Source organism: Chelmon rostratus, chromosome 6, assembly GCF_017976325.1.
Source record: "Chelmon rostratus isolate fCheRos1 chromosome 6, fCheRos1.pri, whole genome shotgun sequence".
In the NCBI taxonomy this organism is placed as follows: Eukaryota; Metazoa; Chordata; class Actinopteri; order Chaetodontiformes; family Chaetodontidae; genus Chelmon; species Chelmon rostratus.
In genome coordinates, this window is record NC_055663.1 from 11,357,135 (window position 1) to 11,384,091 (window position 26,957).

At 41.2% G+C, this 26,957-nt stretch overlaps 1 protein-coding gene across 1 annotated transcript; it reads right to left on the reverse strand.

Annotated features, from left to right (window-relative positions):
- Nucleotides 1-110: 110 nt before the first annotated feature.
- pdhx (pyruvate dehydrogenase complex component X) lies at nt 111-26,155 on the reverse strand. Its single transcript, XM_041939218.1, has 11 exons — nt 26,012-26,155; nt 23,042-23,125; nt 20,888-20,988; nt 15,340-15,548; nt 14,239-14,337; nt 8,926-9,091; nt 8,114-8,261; nt 6,714-6,772; nt 5,032-5,190; nt 1,935-1,999; nt 111-1,060 (listed from the first exon to the last, which is right to left on the reverse strand). The coding sequence occupies exons 1-11, from the start codon at nt 26,145-26,147 to the stop codon at nt 805-807; spliced, it is 1,482 nt and encodes a 493-aa protein (XP_041795152.1). The 5' UTR covers nt 26,148-26,155; the 3' UTR covers nt 111-804.
- Nucleotides 26,156-26,957: the final 802 nt, after the last annotated feature.

Sequence of the window (26,957 nt, forward strand, 5' to 3'; positions counted from 1 at the left end):
AAATAGAAACAGACACACACAGACAAACACATCTGTGGTTTCCCTGGTAGTTGTGCAACATCATGAAGGTGGGGAGAAACATGTTTTAATGAGGCGCACAGACATTTCAAGGTTGAACAGTGTGTTTTATTGGCATCTACAGACACCAAAAACTAAACGATTGTGTGTATTTTTTATACACGTTGACTTACGAGATTAGTTTTAGGCATGTCACGACATCTGTTTCAAATAAGTTAAAACATATTAACATGAACAATTAGTTCAGTTGTTGAATTCTGTTTGAACTTTGCAACAACAGGAAGTGGTTTATCTTATTAGGAACAGCGTTGCCACTGATGCTCTGTAATAAATATCTTTGACAAATGAACATGGGGGGGTTTTACAGCATAATTTGCATGTGTATTAACAGTGACAGAGAGGATGCACTGGGATCGAAAAACAGAACTAGAATAACCACTTTATATATATACACAACAGTGGTCTGATTGAACCACTACCTCTATTACAGTGTGTGGGATGCTACGCCTGTCTTGGTAATATTTGGCAATGCTGCTAGGATCCTTGACCACTCTAGCAGAAGCCCATTTTAACTCCTCCATCACAAAGCCTGGCAATTATCTATCAGCGGCAAGCCACAAATAGAAGTTTATACTATGTACAAGCCTACTTCGTAAGCCTTAATCCAAGCACGAATGGGAATCAACATTTTAAGAGCTCTCTGCTTGTGAAAGCAGGCTTTGTCATGCAGGTGTTTCTTGATTTCTCTTTTTAATCACTTTCACACAGCTATCTGACTTTGCTTTTTCAGGCTAGGGCCATGCGCTGCGGTTGTTCTAGGTTGGCACGGAATTTGTCTAGAAACCGCGAGGCTAATTCGTCATCCACCACTCGTCCGTCACTGGACAGTGTGACTGTCATCAGCTGCTGGGTGCGCAGGGTCTGGTCATCCTCGCACAGTCGCAGCTCGGCCCTGGAGGTCCCGACGGCAAGGATGCACGCCTGGGGAGGGTTGATCACGGCGCTGAAGCCACTGATACCGAACATCCCCAGGTTAGAAATACTGAGAGAAACGGAGAAGGGAGTGGGGAAGGGATGGGGTGGGGAGAGAGAGGAGACAGTAGACGTATTACATCATTAGTCAAGATCAGCAGGGGAGAAAATGCATAAAAATTAACCAAGTGGACATAATAGTGGTTCTAAAACCAGGTCTTTGATACAAAAGAGTGAATAAAAAATTAGAGGGTGAACTGAGTATATAAATATAATTGGCTGAACACCTTATTTCACAAAATAGAACACTGATCAGTAGAGATTGATACTGCAGCACCAGCTGCAAATCTCTCCCTAAATGTTGTGTATGTTGAGCAAGACTGACCCGAGGGCAGTCTGCAGTTTGCCTTAATGAGAATTCTAGCTCAGGGGGATGGAAAAACGAATAGAGGAAGGGAGTACACATATATCCTCAGGAGGACAAAGAGGGCTGCATCTCCATAGGAATTCATCGCTCCTGCCTGACACAGAAACCCCATTTATGTCTAAATGACACCATTAATTCTAATGAGTTGAAAAGCCTCCCTTTCACTTTTCTGCAATTGATGGCACAGTAACGGATGGCACTTGTCGCCCAAGACCACGTTCAGTTCAGGCCTGCATGAAATGTAGAATATGCATTATGTATCGACTATCTGCAAAACCGGATTTGAGTCATAATAGCGGAAATTTATGATGGCTATCTTATCGCTGAGCAACCAAGGAAATTGTGAAACAGAATTTGGTTAGAAATGAAAGGGCGACTTTTCCCGCACATAAAAAAAAATCACTTTATTGAATTGAGAAAATACTAAAGACTGAAAAAAAAACATTATGTTTTATAATGTTATGACTTTCCATACACCTCTTCTTTACCTAAAAGATGATGTGTGTCCTAGGTTTACCTGAATGAGCCTCCCTGGTACTCCTCAGGAAGAAGTTTCCCATCTCGAGCCTTCTGGGCCAGTGCCTATGGGAACATTACACATCAATCAGACTCCTAGTGTCAGAGAAGCACAGGGCACAGTACTGGTTAAATGCTGTTTCATGGCAATCCACCCAATAGATGTTTAAATATTTCAACATGGACCAAAGCGGTGGGCCAACTGAGCGACGCACCTCTGACAATGCCAGCCTGAGAGCCATGCCCCTCGCATAGCGAACAAGCCGTAAAGTCCAAAATGGACATATTTTCCAGTGAAGCCAGACACCATTAAATATTCTAATTAATGCCACAACATCCTATAAGTTCTGCTGCACTGACAGGTACCAAACCTCGTCTATCCTAACAAGTCAACTTCTTTTCTCTTCTTTTATTTCCCCTCAACTTTTTGAGCAGAGCAATACTTCTAAAGTGTTCAAAACTCTTCAGTCACAGTTCTGTACCATTCAGACCTTTTGGTGAAAGGCCACAGGGGTCAATTTTCAAATATCATGTTCAAGAAAGTGATTAAATGTCCAATAAATAGCGAGCACCGACATAAATGGAAACTATCAGACTGTGCATTGCTAAAATGAAGAGAGGGAATTGACAACACCCAGATGGGAAGATGAGACATCTGGCAATGAAACGAACACATCGCTGCAGCCAGGTTCTGTGAATTCATGTTCTATCAGAGCATGAGCGAGAGTGACAACCTTGGAGAAAACGGCGTGTCTGTCAATAAAGAGCGAAGTATGTTGATGGTGTCTCGTGTGAGAATGTCTGCATGCATGTGATCCACTAGACCTTCACTAAGAAGCATTCCTTTGATTCTCTACTGCAGGACAAGTACAGGCCATGTTATGTTACCACAGACCTTGCTGAAATAACAAGTAGGTTGAGACCGCTGGATGACCATCATGTCTTTATTCAAAATTAACTTTATTCGCATGGAAATATATGTAAAGGTCAATGCCCGACCGCCACAGAGAGTGGAGAATGCCTCACAGTAGCATGAGACGCTGTGGGATACGGTGAGCACATTTGGGATAAGAGCTTTAAGCACAAAAGCTGTCTGATGTTCCACTCTATCACATCAATAGCCAGCAGCGGCCTCTCCATGCTTTATTCAAACCACATGTTGATTTTAATTTGACACCAATAAGGACTTGCAAATGTAGATTTAACTCAAGGCTGCAGTGTAGCTTTGAAAAGCAGTGGGTGGCAAAGCACATTTTGAAGGCTTAAGTGGACTGAAATGTCCGCAGTATTAGTGCCTGTGCTTTATAACAGCTGCTGTGTGAGCGTGCTCTCGTGCAGTGATTGGCTCACTAAGCGCCAACAGGTGTGCAGAAAGTTTAGCTCACGCTAGATTATGTGACTTGAAGTAACCAAATTGTTTAATAAAGATAACATACATAACAAATGCAGGGATGCATCTTTTCCTCTAGGGCTCACCATAAGGGCAACAAACCAGAAGGATTTCAATTCTCAAAGCTTGCAATGTACACCTGCAGTCCAAGTTACACGTGCATTTTGGCTTTTCAAAGACAGCTTGACAGCTTGATGCAAACTAGCCACTATTCTGGAAGCAAAAATCACGCCTCGACTAACAAAAAATAACAAAAGCGGTAACTGTTCAAAACATGATTTCTTAACTTGCTGGAGAACAACCAAAGTATGTAAGAACTGAAATCCTGGCTCTGAATGAGACTATACATAAGAGAACACTGAACATCATTAATCAAAGGACAAATCAGAGGACAGATTATAGATTATTGCAAATTATGTGTAAACTATGAATATATACGAAAAAACCCTCTACTATGAGCAAAAAAGTAAATTAAAACAGAAATAACGCACTCAAAAAGGGATGACAATGAAGAAATGTATAAACCGAAAAATGGGCAAGGTGTGTCGAATTGTGATAAAATGCTTCATGAACGCTACTAATCTGTGCAACCACATGTTGGGGCAACCCATCAGCACTGAAGCACCACATTCACTGCTAGCATTACCGCGCTGAGACATGTGTCCAGACAAACAGACAACAGCTCACGGGCTGAAGCAATCACATCTGTTGCAGTATCTGTTTGGGTGGATTCGTGCCATTACAGCACAGTCATAAAGGCTGGAATCTGAGTGTCTCAGTATGTCTAAAACCTAATTACACACCCGACCACTCCCTCACTCAACAAGCCTCACTGACACACACAGGCAAACTGTGTGTGTATTCCCCAAAAACTACCACACATATTCGCACTTCTGCCACACTGAAATGGGTACTGTCACTACATGCTGAATCAGATATCACATTTTCACTGAGACACGTCAGCCCTGATCATTTAGGTATATTACACTGAGGTCACTGCTGGTGGGTGAGACATTACTGCATTACCCTTTTCTTGAGAAATTCATCTATTTGACCTGTGTGTGTGTCTTTAATGAGACAGAGAGTGAGACTCATTATCAAGTGTGTGTCTGTACATGCATATTAGACTTTGAGAGCACATTTATGTGCGTTTGCAAATAAATGACTGTCCCCAGCTGCTGACTGTGAGCAGGAGAAAGAGCTGACCATTGTTGCCGTGCACTCCATCTGTGGCCAGAGACAGCTGAGACCTGCAACCTCACAGCCCAAAAATCAAACTATCCCAAACATAATCACTTCTCGACAGATATATCCAGTTAATTTGAAGCTGCTTTCTACTCAACATGATCTAATGGACAACAGGAAAAAAAGAAAGAAGAAAGAAAGGACTACTTTGTATGTAAACAGATCTAGCCAGAAGGCGAGCATAACTATACAGATGTCCGCAGAGTTTGTTTTCCCATACAGCTGGGCTGCAGTCGAGTCTCAACTCCCTTATCTATTCCCACGTATAAATCAACAGCAAAACTCCATGTCGTCACCTGAAATGATACACTGAACACCCCCGCAGCTTCAAGTTATAATCTACCCACAGAAAAGGCTTTTGGAGACAACTCTCAACAAGCTTACCTCATACTACATTACACCATAATGAGTTATAATGTTTTTTGTCTTTAATTCCTCTTACCGCTGTGATTTTTTTTTTTACCTTAGCATTGGCTGAGATCTCTTGGACCCCTTTGTTTGCAGCATCCTTGATGATGGGGGTAATGAGGCCCTTGTCGGTTGCCACTGCGATTGAAATGTGGATTGAATCAAGTGCACGGGGTCCATCACCGGACCAGGTGACATTCACTTCTGGCATCTCCTAGAATAAAAAGCCAGAGTTCAGCCCAGGTTCTGACAGACACTAACAAAGAAAAAAACTAGACAGAGTGATGAAAAGTCTTCCTGCTTTTATAATTCATGAGATTTTCAGCTCATGAATGTGGAGAAGCAAATCACAGTCTGAAACAATACCAAATGTACGTATAATGTGACCTATAGCCTGCATAGTAATCAATAATGATAAGTCAGAAAGTCAAAAAATCCTGATTTTGGTGGTGTATGTATACACTTGCCATCAGGCAAGCAAATCTAAAAGCAGATTTACTGTCTCTATATATATATGCAGTTGATGTGTATGCATAAAAATCTGCAGATTTCGAATTAATTTGATCTTGATGAATCTGCTGTGGTGGAGCCTCGATAACAAAAAATCAGTTTTCATTTTTCTTTTAAACAGAGAAACATTGATTTTGAATTCTTGGGCTATGAAAATGGAAAAGTACAGCAGAACACGTGCACAGGTGAACCAAACTTGGCCTCAGAAACAACTTCCGGATGCAGTTAGGTCAACGTGGGGGAGACTACAGTTCCTTATGCCAATTTTCTGATGTTACGGTGTTACACAAGTGAAGCACATTTCTCAGTGTAGTGCAAGAGCCAATCCATAGAGGTATTTTGGCCATGTGAGACATTGTACTCACAGTAAAACATAATGTCCAGACTATGTGGGAGCCGTGTGGTGCCTTCGCACATTAACTGGGAATGTACACTTTTTGTTCCACATTCCTCACATTTACTGTGACACATGCACCAAACAGCCAGGTTTATCAGCTGCCGCTTCATCTTCATACAGCAGCGTTACATACATATATCCCTGCAGTGTGCGTGGTGCAATGCAGAGCCCCCATGATGTCAGGCACATGTTAATGCTTAGGGCCAACATATTCAGCGAGGCACATAATATGCCATGATAAGTAATAAAGATAAGTAGACTATAAGAAGTGCTGTTCTTCTCAGACAATGCAGAGACATTCCCCTCAGACATTCCTCAAATCATTGTCAATCATTTTACTTCTTTATAGCATTTATTTTGAAAGAAAAAAGGAAGCTGTAAACATGCATTTTTTAGATTCATGTACTCCAATTTGTGATTTTTTAAAGCTGTTTAGGAAAATGGCTGAGAGTTTAAGAGTTTCCTCAGAATTTCCATCAGCTGACATAACTGAAAAATGTTTGAATCTATATTTAGTCTCGCCTTGTAATGGAAAGGCTACCGCGTGATTCACCGTCAACATTAAACAGCAATGAGAACAACAGAGAAACCTTGCTGCAGAAATAATACAGATATATAGTGACCAAATGTTGCCTTGGAAACCATACACAGTATGAGCACCAGGGTTTTTCTTAAGCACTGACAGACATAAAAGAGCACATACTTGCAGGTATAACATTTCCTATCCATGTGTATTACTGACATACACATGGTTAGAGAATGTGCAAAGAAACATGAACAGGTTAAATGAACAGATTCCAAGAAAAGAAGTGACTCTGAACAATACTTACTTTAAGTGTAACAGCTGCCGCCTTGATAATGAAATCATTTACAGACACTTTGATTTGTTCTGAAAAGACAAAGGAAGAAACAGTATGTGAGCTTGTGGTCCTAACTGCCTGGGCTGACAACAAATGGACATATGGACATGTACTGAGTGCAAGACCTCTAGCAGATACTACGCTACCTTGCAATGGAGGGGGTGGGGGTATCTCCTATATCTACATGAGCTGACTCCAGCTGATCAGAATCAGGGCCTCTCTAGATGACTCAGTCACTAGCATTTGCTCCACTCCCCTCTCTGTGTGTGACACCAGAAGGCCAGGCGGGCAAGGCCTGGCATCGCTGCCAACTTTTACTAGTGTCCCATTAGTGCAGTACCAGACAGTTATGAATGCTCTGAGTGGGATGATTAACGAGCTAACCGTGAAATCGCGCTGCTCCTGAACAATGAGGGTCCGCAAAAACAACCGGGGAGAGAGAATCCCTCAGTACACACACAACCTCGCTAATAGGTCTGGAATGGCCGTCCCATTTCCTCCATAACAGAGACAGGACCCGCAGAGATTTAGTGTTTGTTTGACAGCTAGGGAACGTTAAGCTAAATAAAGCCAATTACGTGACGGAGTGTAGGACTAAATGTTTAAAAATAGGAAACTGACATAGCACTCTTGCTATATCAACACGACCAATGGCCCAAAGTAAGCACAGGTTTCATTTCAGGAATCAGTGAAAAGCAGCCGTTGCGGATGAATATTTTCTTGCCTGAATAAATGTTCTGTTGTGACACATGAACAACGTTCACTTTCCATAAACCTTCCTACACCTTTAACACACATCCTGATGGGTGTTGCACAAGAAGCTGCGGTTAGCTGACAGTTAACTAGGGAAGTTGCTAGGCAAGACTGTGAGACTGAGAGAGTAAAAGAGCAGCTTGCCAACACATGGAGAAGACACTGATAGAGCCGGCTAGTATTGTATTCATTATTTAAGCTCTACCAGTTTCAATTCATCCATACAGCACCTACTTTACTTGACTTAGTAGCTCATTTCCTCTAGCTGACACTGCCCACACATGTCCTTCTACAGAGGCCTTCGATCATTCTCCAGAGTCTTTTAATACTTTTCATTTGTGCTGTATGTATGACAAAGGAAGGTGTGGTGGTGCGTTGCTTGTGTGTGTGTGTATGTTGGTTTGAATGAGACAAACATGACTGTGAGGACATGTACCATGACCTGTCCTCTTTGTCAAACGAACAGTCATGTGAAAACCCTGAAATCCAGATCTTCATGGAAATGTTTCCGACCAAATGTTACTATCAGGCATTCACTAAAGGACATGTGCATGTAAAGAGTGGTGCTAATGCGTACACACACACACACACCCCTCAGAGTTGTGTGTCTTCTTTACCTTTGGCCAAGTCTTTGCGGAGGTTCATGACAGCAGCCATGTCACAGTCGACCGAGGCGTACGCATGGGGGATGGTGGTCTTCGACTGCGTTAGTCTTTGAGCAATCACACGGCGGACGTTTGAGGCTGGGATCTCTGTGAAAGTGCCCTGAGGAGGAAAAGTGGAGGGAAGGGGACGTTAATAATTGAATGAGGATAAAAGGGCATTTCGAGAGAGACGGGGAAAGTCGAATTGACGAGAAAAAGAGTGATAGACATATCGCTGCTGTCATCAATCAATCAATAAATGCTTGGAGGTATTGACAAGCTTGTTACAATGAGTTTGTGATTGGTTAGGAGTGACTAACTGATTTTGTAAAAAATGTGTGCATTTGGTTCAATAGGTAATATTTTACAGCATACACACTCATGAAGACTACAATTTAATACAATGCAAAAAAACAAGAAGAGCTGCAAACAAGGAGTTTGTTTTTATCTTTATTTCCAATTTGGAAATAAAGATAAAATCTGATTGCTGGTAATGATATCTGTGTTCCACGTGGATACCAAAGCAAAATTGAGCTAATATGTGAATACACGACTGCAACACCAAAAACCACAAACAAATACACACAGAGGCAAGACTACAAGAGTTAAGATGCCAAATACAGTTGTGGAATACTCAAAATCATCATTCGTCCATCCCATCAGGGCTCTGACACATGCCAAAAATGGAAGATGGGATGGTGTAAGCGTCTGTGTCTTGGCACGACCACAAAAAAATGTGTTTATGTGTGTGAGAGAGAGATAGAAACAGTGTGCTGAGTGCTCACCGGTGCTCCTGGTTTCCCTGGTACAGACAGAGGGGGTATGTTGGGTCTGCTGCCTGCGGGTGGAGGGGGAGTCGCCGGGGAGGGAACAGGACTCGGGGCAGCCGAGGCAGCCATGGCTGGGGTTGCTTTGGGAGCAGGAGACATCTTCAAGAGATTCAATGCATCTCTGTTTTAGAAAAAAACAAACAAACAAATGATATATATGGGCATCATTTTATACAGTAATTCTTAGATTTCTATTGGTCGGAAAGCCAAACATTAACTACCCACTCTCTCATGACCTGTCTGCCCTGGTGATGATCTGCAGAATAGGAATTGCTGTGTGTGGGATTCACTCTTTCATGGTATGATATGCTGTAAAATACACCTGAACCAATATGGCAGTCAACACAAGTGAACACGTTTCAACAATAAACACTGCAATACATGATATCTGGATTACATGACACATTTGCAATGTTAAGACATGTTTAAGCACAAACATTTACTGTACATGGAAACAAATGCTTTCCAGCTTCTTCTGAAATGTTTTGCAGACTATAATCAAGCTTTTCTATCAATTTTATATGGGTCCATCGTTAAACTTTCAAGCCAGTGGAAAACTTTTCCTTTTCATCATGCTTTTCCTAAACTCTGGTATTTATAAGGACGGCCTATTTTTTTTTTTCCACTGCGAAACTAAATCAAACTATTTCCTTCTGCATGAAACTGTCATTCCGTAATTTCTTCATTATAAATGAAATTACAAGTGTGTGAAACAGCACTGGCACAGCTCATGACAGTACAACGATGCATTATTCACCCATACTCTCCCACTAGGCAAGCTTTATCTGGTTTGTATTTGTGTCAGGCTCGTACAGAGAGGTAACTTTCGGTGAACCTCCGGTGGATGGGTGTCATGAGAATCATTTGCTAGTCACAAAAAAAACCCCATCAGGGTAAGACCAGGAAGGATCAGGTGTCAGCTGCAGCAACGGACAAGCTTATTCAAAACCTTGGCTTCGTTATCCTTCCCACTGGCATGGACATCCCTACTTTTCATCTGGCATCTATTTCCTACGGTACTACAATAAAACAGATTAATTAATTTTTGGTACAGACACCTAGTGTCATGTTGCATAGTTATAGGACACACTTAACGTGTCCGATGAGGGTGAATTCTCCACATCCCACAGCTAACTCAAGGGATTCTTTCTCCCTCAATCAATATCAATTATATCACACTGGGCTGTTAGAGTTCTCTGCATTTCTAGTACATCAAATCACTGCTGTTTCAGAGAGGTAGCAGAGGAGTATTGAGAGACAGGGAAAAGAAAAAAAAACTAAAGAAAGAGGGAATCATGATTTACTGAAAGATCTGTCCTGGGTTTCTTTTTTTTTTTTTTTTCACCCATTAATTTTGGTCTTAGCAGCCAAAGGGGTAGGAGGGGCAGGTATCAGGTGTGCCTGCTTGAAGCTCTCTGTTTCCAGTTCAGTGCACTGGAGTCCACCTACCCACACGCATCCAGTCCTTTGTCTAGACCAGCTGCCTCTGACCTCGCCATGCAGCCGGGAACAGTCTGGGCCCCACAGCTATTTTCTCCTTGTCCCTCTCCGAGCTTCATCTTTTTTATTTCCTCTTGCACACTACCCCCACCCCCCCTGCCCCCCCCTCCGTTCTCTCACTGATAGGAGTATTTGTTTGTGGAGGGACTGAGGCAACTTGGAAATCCCCCAACTAACCTGAGAGGACCACATTGAGGGCTTAATGATTACAAAGTCCCGCATGATAAAAGGAAATAAAAACGCAGCATAGAGAGCTTGACAGAGCTAGCAAATTAACAAAAAGATGACACATACTAGATTAACCAATATTGCAAAAAAGTAAACAAAAGAAAAAAGGTCTAACATTCAAAGTTGTGCAAAACCTTCCTTATTTTCAGTGAGGATGTATTTGGAATATTCCTTTAGAAATATACAAATTAAAGAGGAAGTCAAGTCAACAGCAGCCCACAGTGGCCACTTGACGATGACGCCATAGGTAGCTTTTGTGTAGCTGGATGGCATGTGCTATTCACACTGACCGTTTACACCCCTACTGACAGCCAAGGCAAAGGAGCCTCTGAAAGACAGGGAGAGGGTGAGTAGAATATTAAAAAGGGAACGAGGCAGCTCTCACATGCACATCGGCACACAAACATACACAGATAAAATGGGCACCGAATGTACACACGTGAATAAACTTTGTCTTCTACTGCCACCTAGGACAGGCTAAGATGGGAGAAATCACTGGACTGGTGTGCAGGATGCATCCACATTTGAACAACCCATGATGGCTGAAACTGAGTCCAGTGTAAAAGAGGATTATGTTGTAATGTGATTGGTGAATTGTTGATGTAGTAACATCACTAGAGAAGCATCATGCATACACACAGGATGTTCATCAACAGCACATCTGAATTGCAAAAAACAAATGAAAAATGGGTCCCCACATCACTTCACCCTTGAGGAAGTCGGCACAAATTGTAGTACAGTTTTAGAAAAACAGTCCCTTGTTTAAAATATAGCCTCAGATATATGTCAATACCTTTACATTGTGGTTTACCTATAACATTCTGCATGAATGGTTTTTAAATAGGTTCCTGGTGTGTTCTGACTATGTGATTAATCTGAAGTAAAGTCTCAACTTCAGCTAAAGAGCAGCTCTGGTGCATGAGCTGTACATGCCAGAGAGTCAGGAATCAAGAAAACCTCTCTTTGTTAATGAATACTGAGTTGGTCAAGGTCAAACATGTCATTAAAAAAAAAAAAAAAAAACGACTCTTTTGGACCAGCCCTCATTGCCATTTAACCCCTTTTTGTGTGTTTCCGAAGTGCTAAACGCAGTACGAAGCAAGAAGTGAAACAAGCAGATGTCACCATACATACACTCTTTTGATATGGAGCTGCTGAATATGTGGTTTTCTCATCATCATTGAAACCTATACCTGTCACTGTGTTAGCCTTGCCTCTTGGCTAACATTGATAGTGATGACAATGATAAAAGATAGAGGGAGAAAAAAGTAGTAACAGAAATGTGTCTGTATTTAAACCTTGCTATGGATTATGTAACATGCTATGATCTCATCTCTGAGTTGCGTGACCTCTGTTATTCATGCCCACTATAGAGGGGCCTAACTAGAGCATAGGGTGGAAGGGGAGGGGTACCTTTACCCGGTTTCAGTCTTATCTGATGTGCCAAAGGACAAAGGAGGAGAAATCGGGTCTACCCTGCCCTCTCATATAGGAGCTCAGCCTGTATGAAACTATTCTCTCCAAGGAGATTTGGTTTCCAACAAGAACAGAACTGTTCAGTCTCACAACATGCCTAAGCCATGGCCTATATGTCTAGGTTCAGATATTCTGTCCACCATCAATTGGCAACTCTATGTGTCAGAAATATGAAAAAGATTTGCTTTGATTATGTTAAATAGATCACTTAGCTTAACACTAGATCACAGAAAACATCCTAAAAACTTATTGTACTTCTATGGTTGAATCATAGATGGAATTAATCTATTATCAGTTTGAAGGACGTTTCTTTTTGCAATCATATTGGAAACCCCACGTTACTGATTTATTAGCAGGTTTTTCAAACTAAGAAACATTTGTATTCATCACTGTCCTTTCCTGAAGTTTCCAAACAGAAAAGCCACATAATGAAAGAGGAAAATACACCTTTCATTCCCAAGCTAGGTAGTGCCTAAGAAGCAAAGCTTTGTATAGTTCTTTTTGTCTGTGGCTTGGCCAGCACACTGTTTGGAACAGCACATCATTTAATTCAGGAAGGCCTCTTAGCAAAGATACGCAGTGGTTTTTCTTAAGCCTACAGTATTTGCGTCCAGTCTTTTATCTCCTGCAGAACATTGCTCTGCTTTCTGTCACCAGACGGCCTTCCTTTCTGAAGACTGTCTGAGCTAATTAGCTGGCCAAGGTGTCAGTATGCAAATCTGCAGTCCAACGCATGGTTTAAAGAGAAGTAATTGAGCAATCATGCCAAATCAAATCACTGGAATATAATTAAAACGGCATTACTAATTAAACAATTCAAACCTCAAAACCTAAAAATCATGTTGACACCCACATAGCAGGCTTGTGTTTATTTACCAAGCCTATTAGTTACAACTTTATACGAAAGGAATGACAGATTAATTAAAAAAAAATCAGAAGTGGCCTTTTCTCAACAGTTTCCTTCGTGCTATTTAGGAAACTTTGAATCTTGAGTTTCATTTTTCATTTCAAGGGGCACACCCCTGGTACCAGACTTCTTCGATTCTAAATTTTGCTAAATAAGAAGGCATATGAGATGCTCTCTCAACTGCAAAAAAAAAAAAAAAAAATGCTGTTATTGGAATTGATAAGATGGATGTTTGTACACATACAAATCACAGATAATACTATAAATCCGGCTTGAAATTAGCCTTTTTTGCTACATTTGAAACAAGGTATGCCTTAAGAGAAAAGGCTTCATTTATTTATCTGAGTTATCATTCTTTACAGTGAATGGTTTATGAAACTTATATATTTCACTTTTACTGGCTTAGACACACATCCCCGAAAACATATGGTCTGCGTTTCTATGGTCACCAGTGGGTCCTGGAGACTGGGTTGCTATGGTGACTGAAGTTGCGTAATGAGATTCCCCAGCAGGGTGTTGGGTGGGTAACAAGAGCATTCAATCAGCTTACTGACAGCAGGTAGCCATTAGGTAGGTGTGTGTGTGTGTGTGTGTGTGCGTGTGTTCACAGCTCTCTGTAGTGTGAATTCACCACATAACAGGATTAAACCACCTGAAATCTTAACCACTGCATTTCTTCACTCATCTTGTGTCATTTTAATTCACACTTCCTACACAGAGGCCATAACCTGCCTTAAACTGTTTGACATCGCTTTCCTTCAGAGATACTGGAGGGTTATGGCGGCCACAAGGGGACCCTTCCAATCTGAGCCCTTATGCCTATTACAGTGCTAAACAAGCACTACTGCTGACACATCACTTCTCGTGTAGATACGATCTAACAACAATTAACAGGAAGCCAAAATAAACTATCCATTATTCTAAAATTAAACTGCTTTTGAATAATTAAAAAAATAATATTGACAAACATTTCTATGAGGAACAAGCAAAATAGTTTTAGTTTTGCTTTTCATAATCTCAGACTGGGTCCACTGAAACTGATGTCTGCGTGTTTGTTATGTAAGCAGGGAGGGCTCTGTATGACACAAGCTGCATTACGGAGGATGTACATGGAGAATATAAAAGACCTTAGTGCTGACCCATTCATCTGTACTCACTCCTTGGTGATAAGTCCTCTTGGTCCAGTAGGTGTGGCCAATTTTGGGTCTATACCATGGGTGTCCAGGATATGCCTTGCTGCTGGACTCAGACGTAGCCTGGACAAAGAAGATAGAGTAAGGCACAATTTTACAATAGTTGTACCGTAGTTCAAGTTGTAAACTTTCTGATTTTGATTTAAATGCCTAACATGAATCATGATTGTTTTAATTACAGAGAAACAAATCAAACTCAATCTTATTTTCTGAAGTGTTAGAAAGTCCCAGTCCAGCAAAAGATTATTTAAATCATTTCCGTCTGGCTTTAGAATATCATAGCCTGCATTCACAAAACAAGGTAAAGGACCTATTACGTTGCTTGGATACCAAGTTTTCTTTTTTTTTCAGTTTTAGTTCCACTTGACCTGACTGACTTAATATAACTCATTCCTGTGTCTGTCTCCTAATAATCATGCTGGCTGCACAACACCTCCACCTTTCGTAGTTCACCCCTGTCAAGATGATGTAGCCAAGGTGCAAATCTAAATATGTGGATGGGCTCAGCATAAAATGTTTGCATAACAAATAGGCCCTGTTTGTTCTGTGGCAGCTCTTTTGCTTTCCACTAGAGTACGTATTGTGTAAACAGGGGTAGGCAGGATCTCACACATTTTGGAATGTGAACAGACAAAGATGGTCTTAGATGGTGGTAGATAATGGAAAACCTGGAATCAGCATGTCCGTATACTGAACAAGGTACCAGCTTTAGTTCATACGTCATTTATCTTTATGTTACTGAACCTCATTCACCTATGACTGTTTTTTTGGAACATCATAAAACTCAATGACCACAGTGTTATCATGGTGGTTGTCCATTTATGATGCCTACATGACAACCAAGACAAAACATACATCATAATAAACCAGAATAGTGTTTGAAATGCCTTCAAGCTTATTTAGGGTCAATATTATAATTTTTTGGGCTGAAACAGCATATAAAAATGCTGTTAAGATGACTAAATTGCAAGTTTTAATGTCAGCAACTGCTGAGAAGATGTGACCCTCCACTCCGGCCAGGCAGGTATGATTTTATCTGCAAAAAAGACGAAAGGCGACACTCACGGTCCCGACGTGGCTGGTTTCGCTGGAGAAGGTGGAGTGGGAACAGCAGGGGGCACCACTGGGGCAGCGGCTGCAGGTGGAGCAGGTGGAGCTGCAGATGGGGCTGCAGCCTCTGGAGGGGGGATCTCAACCTGCTTCCAGTCCTGCCCTTCCTCCACCATGAGGGCAATGAGAGTGCCCAGGCGCACATTGCGACTGCCCTCCTCCATCTGTAAAGAGGGTGAGAGATACGCTCATATAGTAAGAGAAGAACAAGAGCTGAGACTTCTAGAATACAAGAGAACGTCTCTTGTATGAATTTGAAGCAAAGAACTGATGACAGGAAAGTGATGCTGATGTTAAGTCCAGTGGTCCGATACTATCACGATGTGTATGTATGTGTGCATGTATGGGGACCTGTGTGAAAAATGACACTGCATTCTCATTCACATCAACACCTGCCTGTGCTGTAATAGGTTCGTGGAGTGCAGTGAGTGTGTTTTCATGTTGCTCATAGCTGTCAACTATTGACTTACTATCTTGTTACAGAGTAATCCAAATCCATTGCAAGGCTTTTGCCATCCTCCCCAAGCCGTGCAAGGTGTTGTTCCTCAGTCAATATTGATCAGTCTAAATGAAAGGCCATGCACAATACACAGGGTTGGGCTGCTGCACTTCATCTCTTTTGAAAAGGTGCCCACTTAGTGAACAGCATCTTTAAGGTGTCGCTCGATACAAGGACAGAAGAAGAAGAAGACAGAAATCTTTTTGCCATCTTCTTCCAAAAATGGCAAAAAAAAAAAAAAAAAAGATATCAGATCCTGGCTGTGTTGTTGTATTCAATCATCAAAAACCACCACTGATCAGCCAAGAGATGAAAACCAGCATTTTTTAACAACTGTCCAAATGAAAAAAAATATGGTATAATTTTACAATAAAGCGGTGCAAATTGAAGAACCATTAGTAAATCCACCAACATACTCCACCTCCACCCCCTCCCTCTCACAGGCTTGCAAAAGCAGCACTCCAGTGATAATATCCATCTGACTGGAAAGAACAGCAGAATATATGAACACCTGAGCTCACCGGCAGAAAGAGCTGCACTTCCATGCTTATTCTGTGCTAATTGAGTTTAATGTCGACCTGTTTGTCCGGCAGCAAGGTTATGAAGATACAATGACATACATGCAAATCGACTTACAGGTTAACCAGCAAGTAGTACTGCACTGACCAGTACTGTTTTGGGGTACTAACATTTACCTAGTCAATTTAATAAATGCTAAAATAATGACGTTTAACAGGCATCTAATACTTCCTTGCCACCAGTGGACTTTGCTGTAAAGTAATTCCTATAAAACTATATTATGGTAGTGAGCACAAAGCTTTATCAACCTACAGCTACAACATACTGGCCAACAAAACAAGACTACGGCCCAGGTTGTACAACATATTACCGACAAAAGTGTTTGGATAAAGTATAAACCTGGAACAATAGGCGTGATGTGTGATTAACACAGAACTGCTATGGGAGGTGATGGATGGTTATGGTAAGCATAGGGGCCTCCTGGGGAAATCCGGATTTCTGTGAATTTCCACAGAGAACCCTCTCTTCAGTCCCAAAGGGATTTTTCCGCATGGTAGAGACTAAAGACGCAATGTTTTCCACAATGACTGTGGTATCATGACACAAGCAATGCTGCGACATGTGATATGCTGACAGCCATCCAGATATCCGTGTGTAACTGAAGAGGAAAACATATCCCTAAAGAGACAGGATCCATAATATACTCCATTTATCCACTGCAGGATTTAATGTTTCCACATTACCACTCACAGACAGGGTCCGAAATTCACACACACTTGCAGCTGACTCTATATGCCCATACAAGCACCATCACAAAAACTAATTCTATAACTATGCTGTAAAGTCTTAATCCTCTCCCTATTATACTCCAGATGAGTGTTAATGAAATTTTGGCGTCCTGATTGGATGAATATCTATCACAAAATGTAGAAGTGAAATTTCTAAGATATCACTTTGAAGACCAATCATTGTTACAGCTTTACTGACACAACGTGAAGCTTGAGCAATATTTGACAACTCTTGCCAAGAAGGGCAGTAATAGTGTCTGCAAGGCAAGATCATTTCTCACAAAAGTGGAAGTTTGACCAAGTAGTAGTAGAAGTATGACCAAGAGTACTTTCATCGTGAGACTTGCCACACACAAAAACACAACATTGCTATCATAGCTATTGGGCTGATTCTCACTTTAAAATCACACGCACTGTATATAGTACGCATGGTGGTTAGTTGCATAAACAGATGCTGAGGATACTGTGGTGGTGTGGGGCTCAACACTGCCATCAAATGGTTATAGAACACACTGAAACCTATGGGAAATATAGATGATGCTCACACCTCAGCTTCTGCAAAGAGCACAGAGTGTCGAACAGATCTCAGATATGGCTCTTGAGGGACCTCTGCAGAGCCCATCAGCTCGGCTAATGATATTACAAAGTCAGACTAGACCATTTATGAGGTTTAACCTACGTATCGCCCAACTATTATCATACAGCCATACAGTCTAAACAGTTCAGTTACAATAAGCTGAGCCTCGACAGTCTTCGACATCCTTATCAACTGTTGGTTGCTGCAGCTGTTGTGTTCAAACAGTGTACAGTGGAAGGCAAAAATCTAAGCACAGATCCACCCCACCTGATTGTGTAATAACGGAAGATAGATTTATCTTAGAAATGCATATAAACAGAAAAAAGCTTTTTTTTTAAGGAGACAGACAAGCTTTGTCTCTGATCAATAGAGCATGATAGATATCGCACAAAGAGGACTGCAGTCACATCCTTTGTCTTAACAATAGCAGTCTGACAGTCCAATGTAATCCTGCACATAAAAACACAAAGACACAATTCAAGCTGTAACTCCCGAGTCGATTCATTCCCTCTGAGCATCCCTCCCTCTCTTTAGCTTTCTAACCATATAACTGCGACAGTCCGGGTTTACACTGTCAAGGAATCTTTATCACAGGTCAGCTCCCTTTTCTGATCCCATATTTTTCCGCTCTACGCTCTCTCTTTTCTCTGAAGGCCAGATGCCATAAAAATAATGTGTTACCTTAATCCCAAGCACCTTTCCCCCAATGTGATTCTGGTCTTTCTTGAAGGAAAATATGGAGAGTAAACTCTAATTTAATTCAGCCTTTTGGCCAACAGGCTGGAGCCAACATACTCTCACCTTGAAATGATTTGGTTAGACATTCTCAGGCAGACAAAAGACACTGGCTTTTCACCCATTTAGACCGAAGAATGCTGCATGGTTGTAGAGTGATTTACACTCACAATTGATAAATTGATCCCTTTCCGACAGTGTGTGGAGACGACGAGAGGATGGGAAACAGAAAGATAAATGGGAAACTGACAGGTTAGCACTGCAGAATGCGTTGGACATCCTCATCAACCTATCTATCTATTCAAACATCCATCTGTCAGTCCTTTCTGTCATGTAATTACTTATATTAATCACCAACTCGTACACATTCAACAACCTTCTTGTGGCTGAACAATTAACCAAAATATTATTCTAATTTCAGTATGGTCAAGTGCAATACCCAAATTGCAGCTGCAACTTTTTGATAAGGGTAAAATGTGTCACAACATGACATTATAAATGAAGCATTATGGTGCTACAGAGATGCCCTTGCCTGCAAATCATATTCCCTACATGCAAGGGAACGTGCTTGGTAGGTACAGAGCCTGTATTGTTCAGCACAGTACATATTCATTCATTTTTAAACCAGCATTCTGTGTTTCAAGCTCAGTAGCATTCATATCTACACACATCTGAACACAGAGGATCTACACTATGAATCTACAAACACATGCTCGTCATTTCCTTACAGGCAATGATTGATTGTACCCAGGGCAGATTTTCAGATTGAAGCCCTCAGGTCAGGGTAGAGCAGTGCAGTAAGAGTATAATGAGATACAGTAATCTCTAATCTACCTCCCAACCTCCACATCTCAATAAGAGTTTGTTCCATCCCCGTCCTATAACCCCCCCAGCAGCCATGGTTGGAAATTGGTATGGGTCATAGCAGTTCTTGACCCCCATAAATAACCCCTGTGGAGCACAGGAAGTCCCACATCTACTGCAGCCTGTCCAGGCATTTTGCCACAGGCAGGTAATTATGGTAGCCTCTAAATTAGAAACCTACTGGGCGCTTGGAGATCTACAATTACACCACTAAGGCCTAACACACTCTGACCCAGACAAAGTGGATGCCACATTGGCCATGCCATGCAAGGGGAGTGTAAAATCTCTGAAATATTGCCACTAGCTGCTGTTTTTCTTATTAACTATACACACACACTCTCTATCACAGAGAGGGAGAGAGAGAGAGAGAGAGCTGGGGGACTTATCTAATGCAGACCATCTTTCTCTGCCAGCTTCAGCTCTAAAGCCCCTACCCCCAATTCTTGGGTGGTTGCTATGGAAACTACCTCATCCCCACAGTGGCGAAGGCAAGGATGGAGTAAGGGAATGTGAGGGGAGTATGGAAGCAAGTCAAGTGAAAAGCAGGAAAAAAAGAGAGATAAGCCTGTGTTTTATAATTGGCACCGGTCCCTTCAAACATTAATTGATTTGCCATTTCCATTTGCTAGCTTAGAATCTATGTATGCGCTCATTTGTGGTGGGCATTTGCGGGTGCAGACAGGCTGCGTGTTTGTGTGTTATTATTATTATTTTTCTTTATGGTTAAACAAACAGACACATCACCTAATTGCAGTTCCTGCTCCACTTGGGCTTCACCAGAATATTAGCATGTCCAAAATTGCATGGCCAGGGAACATGGAGCAAGGGTTCATGCTTTTGTGCATGCACAGAAACAAGCATGGCAACACCTCTCAGTCGCCTCTCGGTTTTTAAAATAGGGAAGCTAAAAAAGTGAACTTAAATCTTGCTTAAACTACCAGGAAAGAATGACCTCCCACTTCACATACGGCATTCAGAAATCTCGCAGATCAGTCAAAAAGCAAAAGAAGATTAAACAATTTCATCTTTCTGTTCTGGGGGACGTACTGATGAAAGACAACTGATCGCTCCGTCTTTGGCAGCCCATTAAAAATTCAAACGACAAACAGCGAAATGTGGGGGGGTTGGAAGGAGAGAAGTATTTGTTGCTGCAGACACCTCGTCAACGCTTTGTTGTCAGTGTATAGGGGGAGCAGATTTAACATGCGTAGCCAATTAGCACAAGCAATGAAGGATGGTTAATTATAAGAATAAATGTGACTATTAACTCATTTCAAAAGCATAAAAACAACTACTGCAAATCGCTGACTTTACATCGTTCGAAGGCATAATAACAGAAGTGAACACAATTTAAAATCCTGGTGCAGACACACACTTAAACACACAGCATTTAAATATTCCCTCAACCCGCCACTTTCACCAAAGCCACACTCAGGGCTTAAGTACACTTGTTATTTGCAGATAAATTCCCTTATCTAATCATCTCCTGCAGAAGAGGTTTATGTTTTTTAGCTCACTCACCAATATCTTTGCCATGATACCGTCGTCGTTAGATTCCATGGTAACAACAGCCTTGTCAGTCTCAATCTCACAAAGGGCATCACCTGCTGCCACTGCTTCCCCTATAAAAGTACAGAAACACATTCAAGAACCTTCAATTAAATATAAACTTTTCATTTGGCATTTTAAGCACCTCATTCCCAAACAATCTTTTCATCACGAAGGGGTTTTTGACCTCAGTTATAGTGCAAATGATTCGTCTTAGCTGTGATTGGCAATGCTTGAATCATGATCATCAGCAGCATGTTCAGAACGGCTGCTCTTTCACAGGCACTTTGCCCACTCCGAGAACAAATTAGCTGCCATAAAAATCTAAGGATTCCACTGCAGGGACAAAAAGGTTATGTGAGAAAATATCTGCTCGGGCTTTGGCCTACATATCAAATGAAGAGCCTAATCAATGTTTCATGAGAAAGAATGTGTGATACGGAAATGCAGTGTGTCTGATAGACGAGGAGATCTTTGTCTATCCTTAGAATCCCAGTAGATTCCCACTGGTCCACTACACGAGAGGGCTGGAATATATTAGCATCTGCTTAGCAATGAAAGAGGATGGCAATTAGTAGCCACTGGTTCAGTTCTTCCATGCTCATATTCTAGTTTCATTTTGAGCTACACCTGTTTGTGAAATAACTCCAACAGAAAAATACAGAGACAAATGGACCATATTGTCTCCATGGACAAAAAGGAGAGCAGAAGAATAAAGGAAATGCTTGTAATAAATCAATATCTTAAATGTTGGAGTTAAAGAATGTTTTGGTTATATTGTAGGCTACAGCACTTGCTAATGTCTCATGTCCTTTTGCACTTGCAGTAAATCTATTTCATGGAGAGAGTCAAGAGGAGGCACGGGATGATTGAATCATCTTTGTGACATATGTCCACGTGTTAAGATGCGAGGAGGTAGCAAGGTATATGAGATCTGGGTCAAGGGTCATCCAGATCTGACATCTGGTCACATCTCTATCTTCTGGGAGTCAAGTCATGTAGCCAAGAGCGGGGAAATCGAGGACAGTGCTCTGACAAAAGCAAGAAGGTATCTTGTAAAACCTCAAATGAATGCCTAAATTGAGAGAGACATGAATTTGTAGGCTATGTTTAAGGTAGAGAGATGAGTGGGAAGGAAAAAAAGGAGGAACAGGGTGGGGCAACGGAAGGGTAGATGGGGATGGGTGAGGGGAAGGTTGAAAGAGCAGAGGGAGTATTGACGTTGGAAGCCCCTGAGAGAGAACAGCAGTGGAGTCGAGATTGGATTTGTATGAGGTTTTAACACCGTATGACCCCAGGGGTTAGGTGTGATGTGCAATATTAAAGATTAAACAGGCGACCCCAAGCCTTTTCACCTCTGCTCTACCAGAAAGGCAATGGACACAACAACAAAAAAATACTTTGGACTACATAGGTATGCAGGGCAGGGCTTGGTTAGCAAACATCACTAGCACATGTTTTGAAGAAAACTCAAAAAGGGCAACTGTGTGGAAAAAACAGCTTCTTTTACCATTCCAGGGAGACCGTTTTATTTTCTTCTAATTCAGAAAGCTAGAAAACAGGTGTAGAATAATCACATTCAGTACAGAATAAGCTATGATGAATTAAGAGGTATAAAATGGCATCCCAGATGTGTTTTTCCTGTCACTGAGAATTTATCTGTCCACTCTTTCCCTCTCTCTCTTACACACACGTACATTTCTCACCGCAAGTCACAGAAGCACATGGCAACACAGCCGAGCAGCCAATCAGAATTCAGTGTGCTGCCTCTAGATAAATGAGAGTGCGGCTGAGGCGCCTGGCTGAGCAGAGTTGCTAAGCAGTGATGAATAGTGACTGCCGTGTTTCCTTGAGCCAATTAGCCACCAGAGGCCTTCAGGTGCTCCAGCGCTCAGGTCTCTGCCTTACAGAGCAAAGTGATGTCATCGAGTAAATTATTACTAATGTTGGTCCATTGTTGTGTGAGGTTGTTACTGTGGGAACTATATATATTTGGACTAAACTGCTAAAACTCTTAGATCTAACCTGCTGAATAGATGTATTAGCAGGTTAGTTACAAGATGTCAAGCAGAAAAAGTAGGTAATATGAACTGGCAAATGAAGTCCTGTGTCATGTGTTTCTCTTACCTTCCTTCTTCAGCCATTTGACTATGCTTCCCTCCTCCATGGTGGGGGAAAGAGCAGGCATTTGCACTTTGAGTGCACTGACACCTGCAGGACAGACAGAGAATGAAAAAAAAATCCATAAAAATCATATTCAGAACCTTCCTACAGTAGGGTCAACATCAGCTAGGCTATGTGAATGTCAAAATAAATTAAGCAACCCTCCAATGAGTAGCAATGTTTGGCTACAACATGGGTTGGTGGTGGTGGTGGTGCAACATGTTCAACTCAGCAGCAGAGGACAGGAAGAGACTGAAGACAGCTGGCAGGTCACTTATGTAATTGTGATCCTGGCTGACACTGCACCAGAGGCTGCAGAGGCACTTGTACTCTCGCTACAATCAAAGCCCCCCACTGTCACCAGCTGCTGTCACTCAGACGGCCAACGCTCAACTGGCTTACAGCACTGGGTCTCCAGACTGCCAGAGGAAAATCTGATTTGCTACAGCACACGCAGTACAGTAATTGTTCTTTAAATTAAGAAATGGTTTCAAATAACCATTACATGTCGGATTTTCTCAATCCAAACTTATCCACACGAGAGAAGTCACAACCCTTTTGGTAAAACGTTCTCCTCCCTCATCTCGGGCTGTTGGGATGCCTCCTGCTCTGTAATTAGAGTTTAACTCTCCTACTCTGTGTTTCCTTGTCACTCGCTTCTTCTGCAATGGTTTATCAAACTAGCTTAGAGGTGCATTACCTGCACCAACTGTTGCTCTCAATCACGTGAGAACGTGGTAAGCAGTCCAGCTGCCCAAATTACATTACTCTGGGAGGCAGCTGGATACAGGAGATCATGCGAGAATCATGAGATCACAAGCTCACGTGAGAATCCGGCCCTGATTCGCTACGTAGCCTGCCCCGAATACATAGCAGAGACATTAAAAGATAACTCCTGCAGCGGAAACAGTATTGTCAAATCTGTACCGGTGGACACATTTCTACCATTGAAAGGTATATACTGTCATATTGTCCAAACCTACTTGAGATAATAAGATGCTGCTTTTACAGGTAATATAAACAACATACATAAGAAGTTTGAGCTTTCTTTGTGTGTCCCCAAAGTTTAAAAAAGCATGAATTCAACACAACAAATAAAGAACCAAGACAAAAAGAAATCCAGTTAAGTTTCTTTTTGTTTGTTTTGCACAAATTAGGTGTTGAGGGGTTTTCTGCCTGCTTATCTAAAAAAAAAATTCCATCTCTCCATGAAATTGTGCAAATCCTATGTTGTCTCTGGCCATGTTGTGTGTTGCTGCCATCTGCTGGATATTTGACAACATCACAAAACTTATGTGCACCTATAAGGGAGACTAATATATTCCAATAGTATCAACTGTTTTGTTATTTCACCTTTCTCATATTCAATCAGTATCTGAAAAAATAAGAAAACTAATCAATGTTGGTGTGTGTGTATAAAGAACAATCTGACTCTTTTCTCATAAGCATGTAAAAATATTATTAATTTGCCAAACTGCAGACTTATATAATTCAGACTTAGTATGATTCACTTCTGTGTGTGTCTGTATGTGTGCAGAACATTTTGATATAACTTACTACTTCCACATGTAATTTTTCCCGCAGACATTCTAACGTGCCATAGCAAGAAAAACACAGGTATGATTGATGACAGAAATGATGGCTGCATTCTATTTAGGTGCCATTTCCAGACTGTCTGCAGAATCAAAGACCTGTTAACTACCAAAATCATGAGCAGCATATTATCAGATCGATATTTATAAATAAATGGAACATTTTAAAGAAAGCCTATCATTCACTAAGTCTTAGTTCTCAACATATTCACATTATCCTTGAGTTTCTTGCTTCAGCCAATGATTTCTGCTATGACCTTTTTCTCGGTGCCTACTGCTGATGGTGAATACTGGCTGCCTGCCAAGCAGGAAGTTGTTCCTGACTGATCCTCATCCCAAAACTGAAGTAAGAAACTGTTAACTATTGATTCTAACATTTTTTTCTGGATCCATGAAGCAGTCGACATGCTGAAATGTTGTACTGTCAGAATTTTTGTGGAACTGTTTATCACTTCCCAAACTGATTGTTTGACCTGAACTGATTGTGTGATTTACCTACATCAGTCACACACTTAATTCAATATAGTAGTGTGGGACACTGCCTGGGGAAAGTTAACAAGACCACAAAAACAACAGGTGGAAGGACCAAATGACCTGTCTTGAACCGCATCAGCATCAGCATCATCCATCTCCATAATGATGCACATTACAAACTGTACTCAACATAGTCTCGCCGATATTCTAGACAAAATTATAGTATTTTGACGATTGGAATCAATAAGGTATTTTTAAACGGAACAACGACAATGTCACAGTGGGAAAAGCACTGGTGTTAATAGCAATGGATGATGGCAGACTTCTGTTGATTTGCTTCAGTTTGAGGGGCCTGGTATTGCGCACACTGGCTCTCTGTCTCACACTGTCACGGATTACTGTGACACCTGAGCAGAAAAGAACCATCTATCTTAAGCGTACTTCTATCTCTGATTTCCTTTCATGACTAGTCAAAATGTCAGCTGTGGGGAAGGCTTCTGAATGTTGGACATCTATGTATCTCATAGTGTGAGAAAGCTTAGGAAAACCACAGGTGGGATAAAATCATCTTGACTCACGTTATAAAGGAAGATTCAGGCAATCTCTCCAGAATGTACATTTTCGCATCATTTATAAACCCCGCTTCCCCGTAAGCAGAGGCTAAATAAAACCCCCTCTATTCAGGCTGAAATGACATAACAGTTCTTCTGTTTAAATAACACTGTTAATAGCATCATTCTACGAAAAATAATAACGCAGTAACTTTAATTGCACGATTAACGGAAGTAGAAAATGATGATAGTAAGTGTCAGCGGCTGCCCGCATTGACAAGGACAAAAGCCACCGTTATTAAACTGTCAGCACTTACCGAGGAACCATGGTGACTGGAAAAAGTGTCTGACATGCTCCTGCCATGGCTGTGTGGCCCACAAACATTTATTAAAATGAGATAATTTAAGGCCAAATAAAATCCCTTGACGACCCAGACGCAAGGAGGCAGCCATGTTGTCGTCCTCCGTCGGTGAGACGTGTCCATACACATGCCTGATAGTAAAACAGCGGGGACGGGGAAGAGTGGTATAATTTTAAAATAGAAAAATAATTTTGTTCGTATTATCAACTCTAGACAGTTTTCAAAGATATTAGATGATTTTTGACTTATTTTACTTGCACTAAAAATATATTCATGTCGTATTTAGTGTTAAACGAGCAGGCTATTAAGTAGTAAGTCTTTTGGGTCCTTCGGGGTGCTTTATTTATACAGTAACTCTGTTGTGTTTAACTGGTCGAATTCTCCAGTGCTCACTGATGTACTGCCCCCTGCTGGGAAGATTGTTAAAGACTCTGTGTCAAATTGAAATTAATGTAAAAACATTTTTTGTGAGGAAAATGGCTATTGCTCATAATTTAACTACTATGAAGTGCTGTAGCTCCATTTCTCACTGGTTAATAAACTTGTTTAGTGTGCATTGTCCATATTGGTGAATGTCAGATCCATGCCAGTAACATTTATATTTCAAAATGTGATATGATTTGATTTCTTAGACTTCTAGTGATTCCAGTGTAGATGATGACAAAACTTTAATTAGAAATATAGAGATTAAAGTCTGCAATGTATATAATCCACATATATAAATGTAATATGCTTATTTCTATATTCCTAAGTATTAGGCACTAGTGCTCTGCTGTTGATTTGCTAGAGCAAACTCCTACATAGAACATAAATCAATCAATAGATAAAAACAAATAAAAAATAACACAAGTCCTCTTTTTTTAGTCTCTAATACATTTCTTAAATCACATTTGTGTTGATT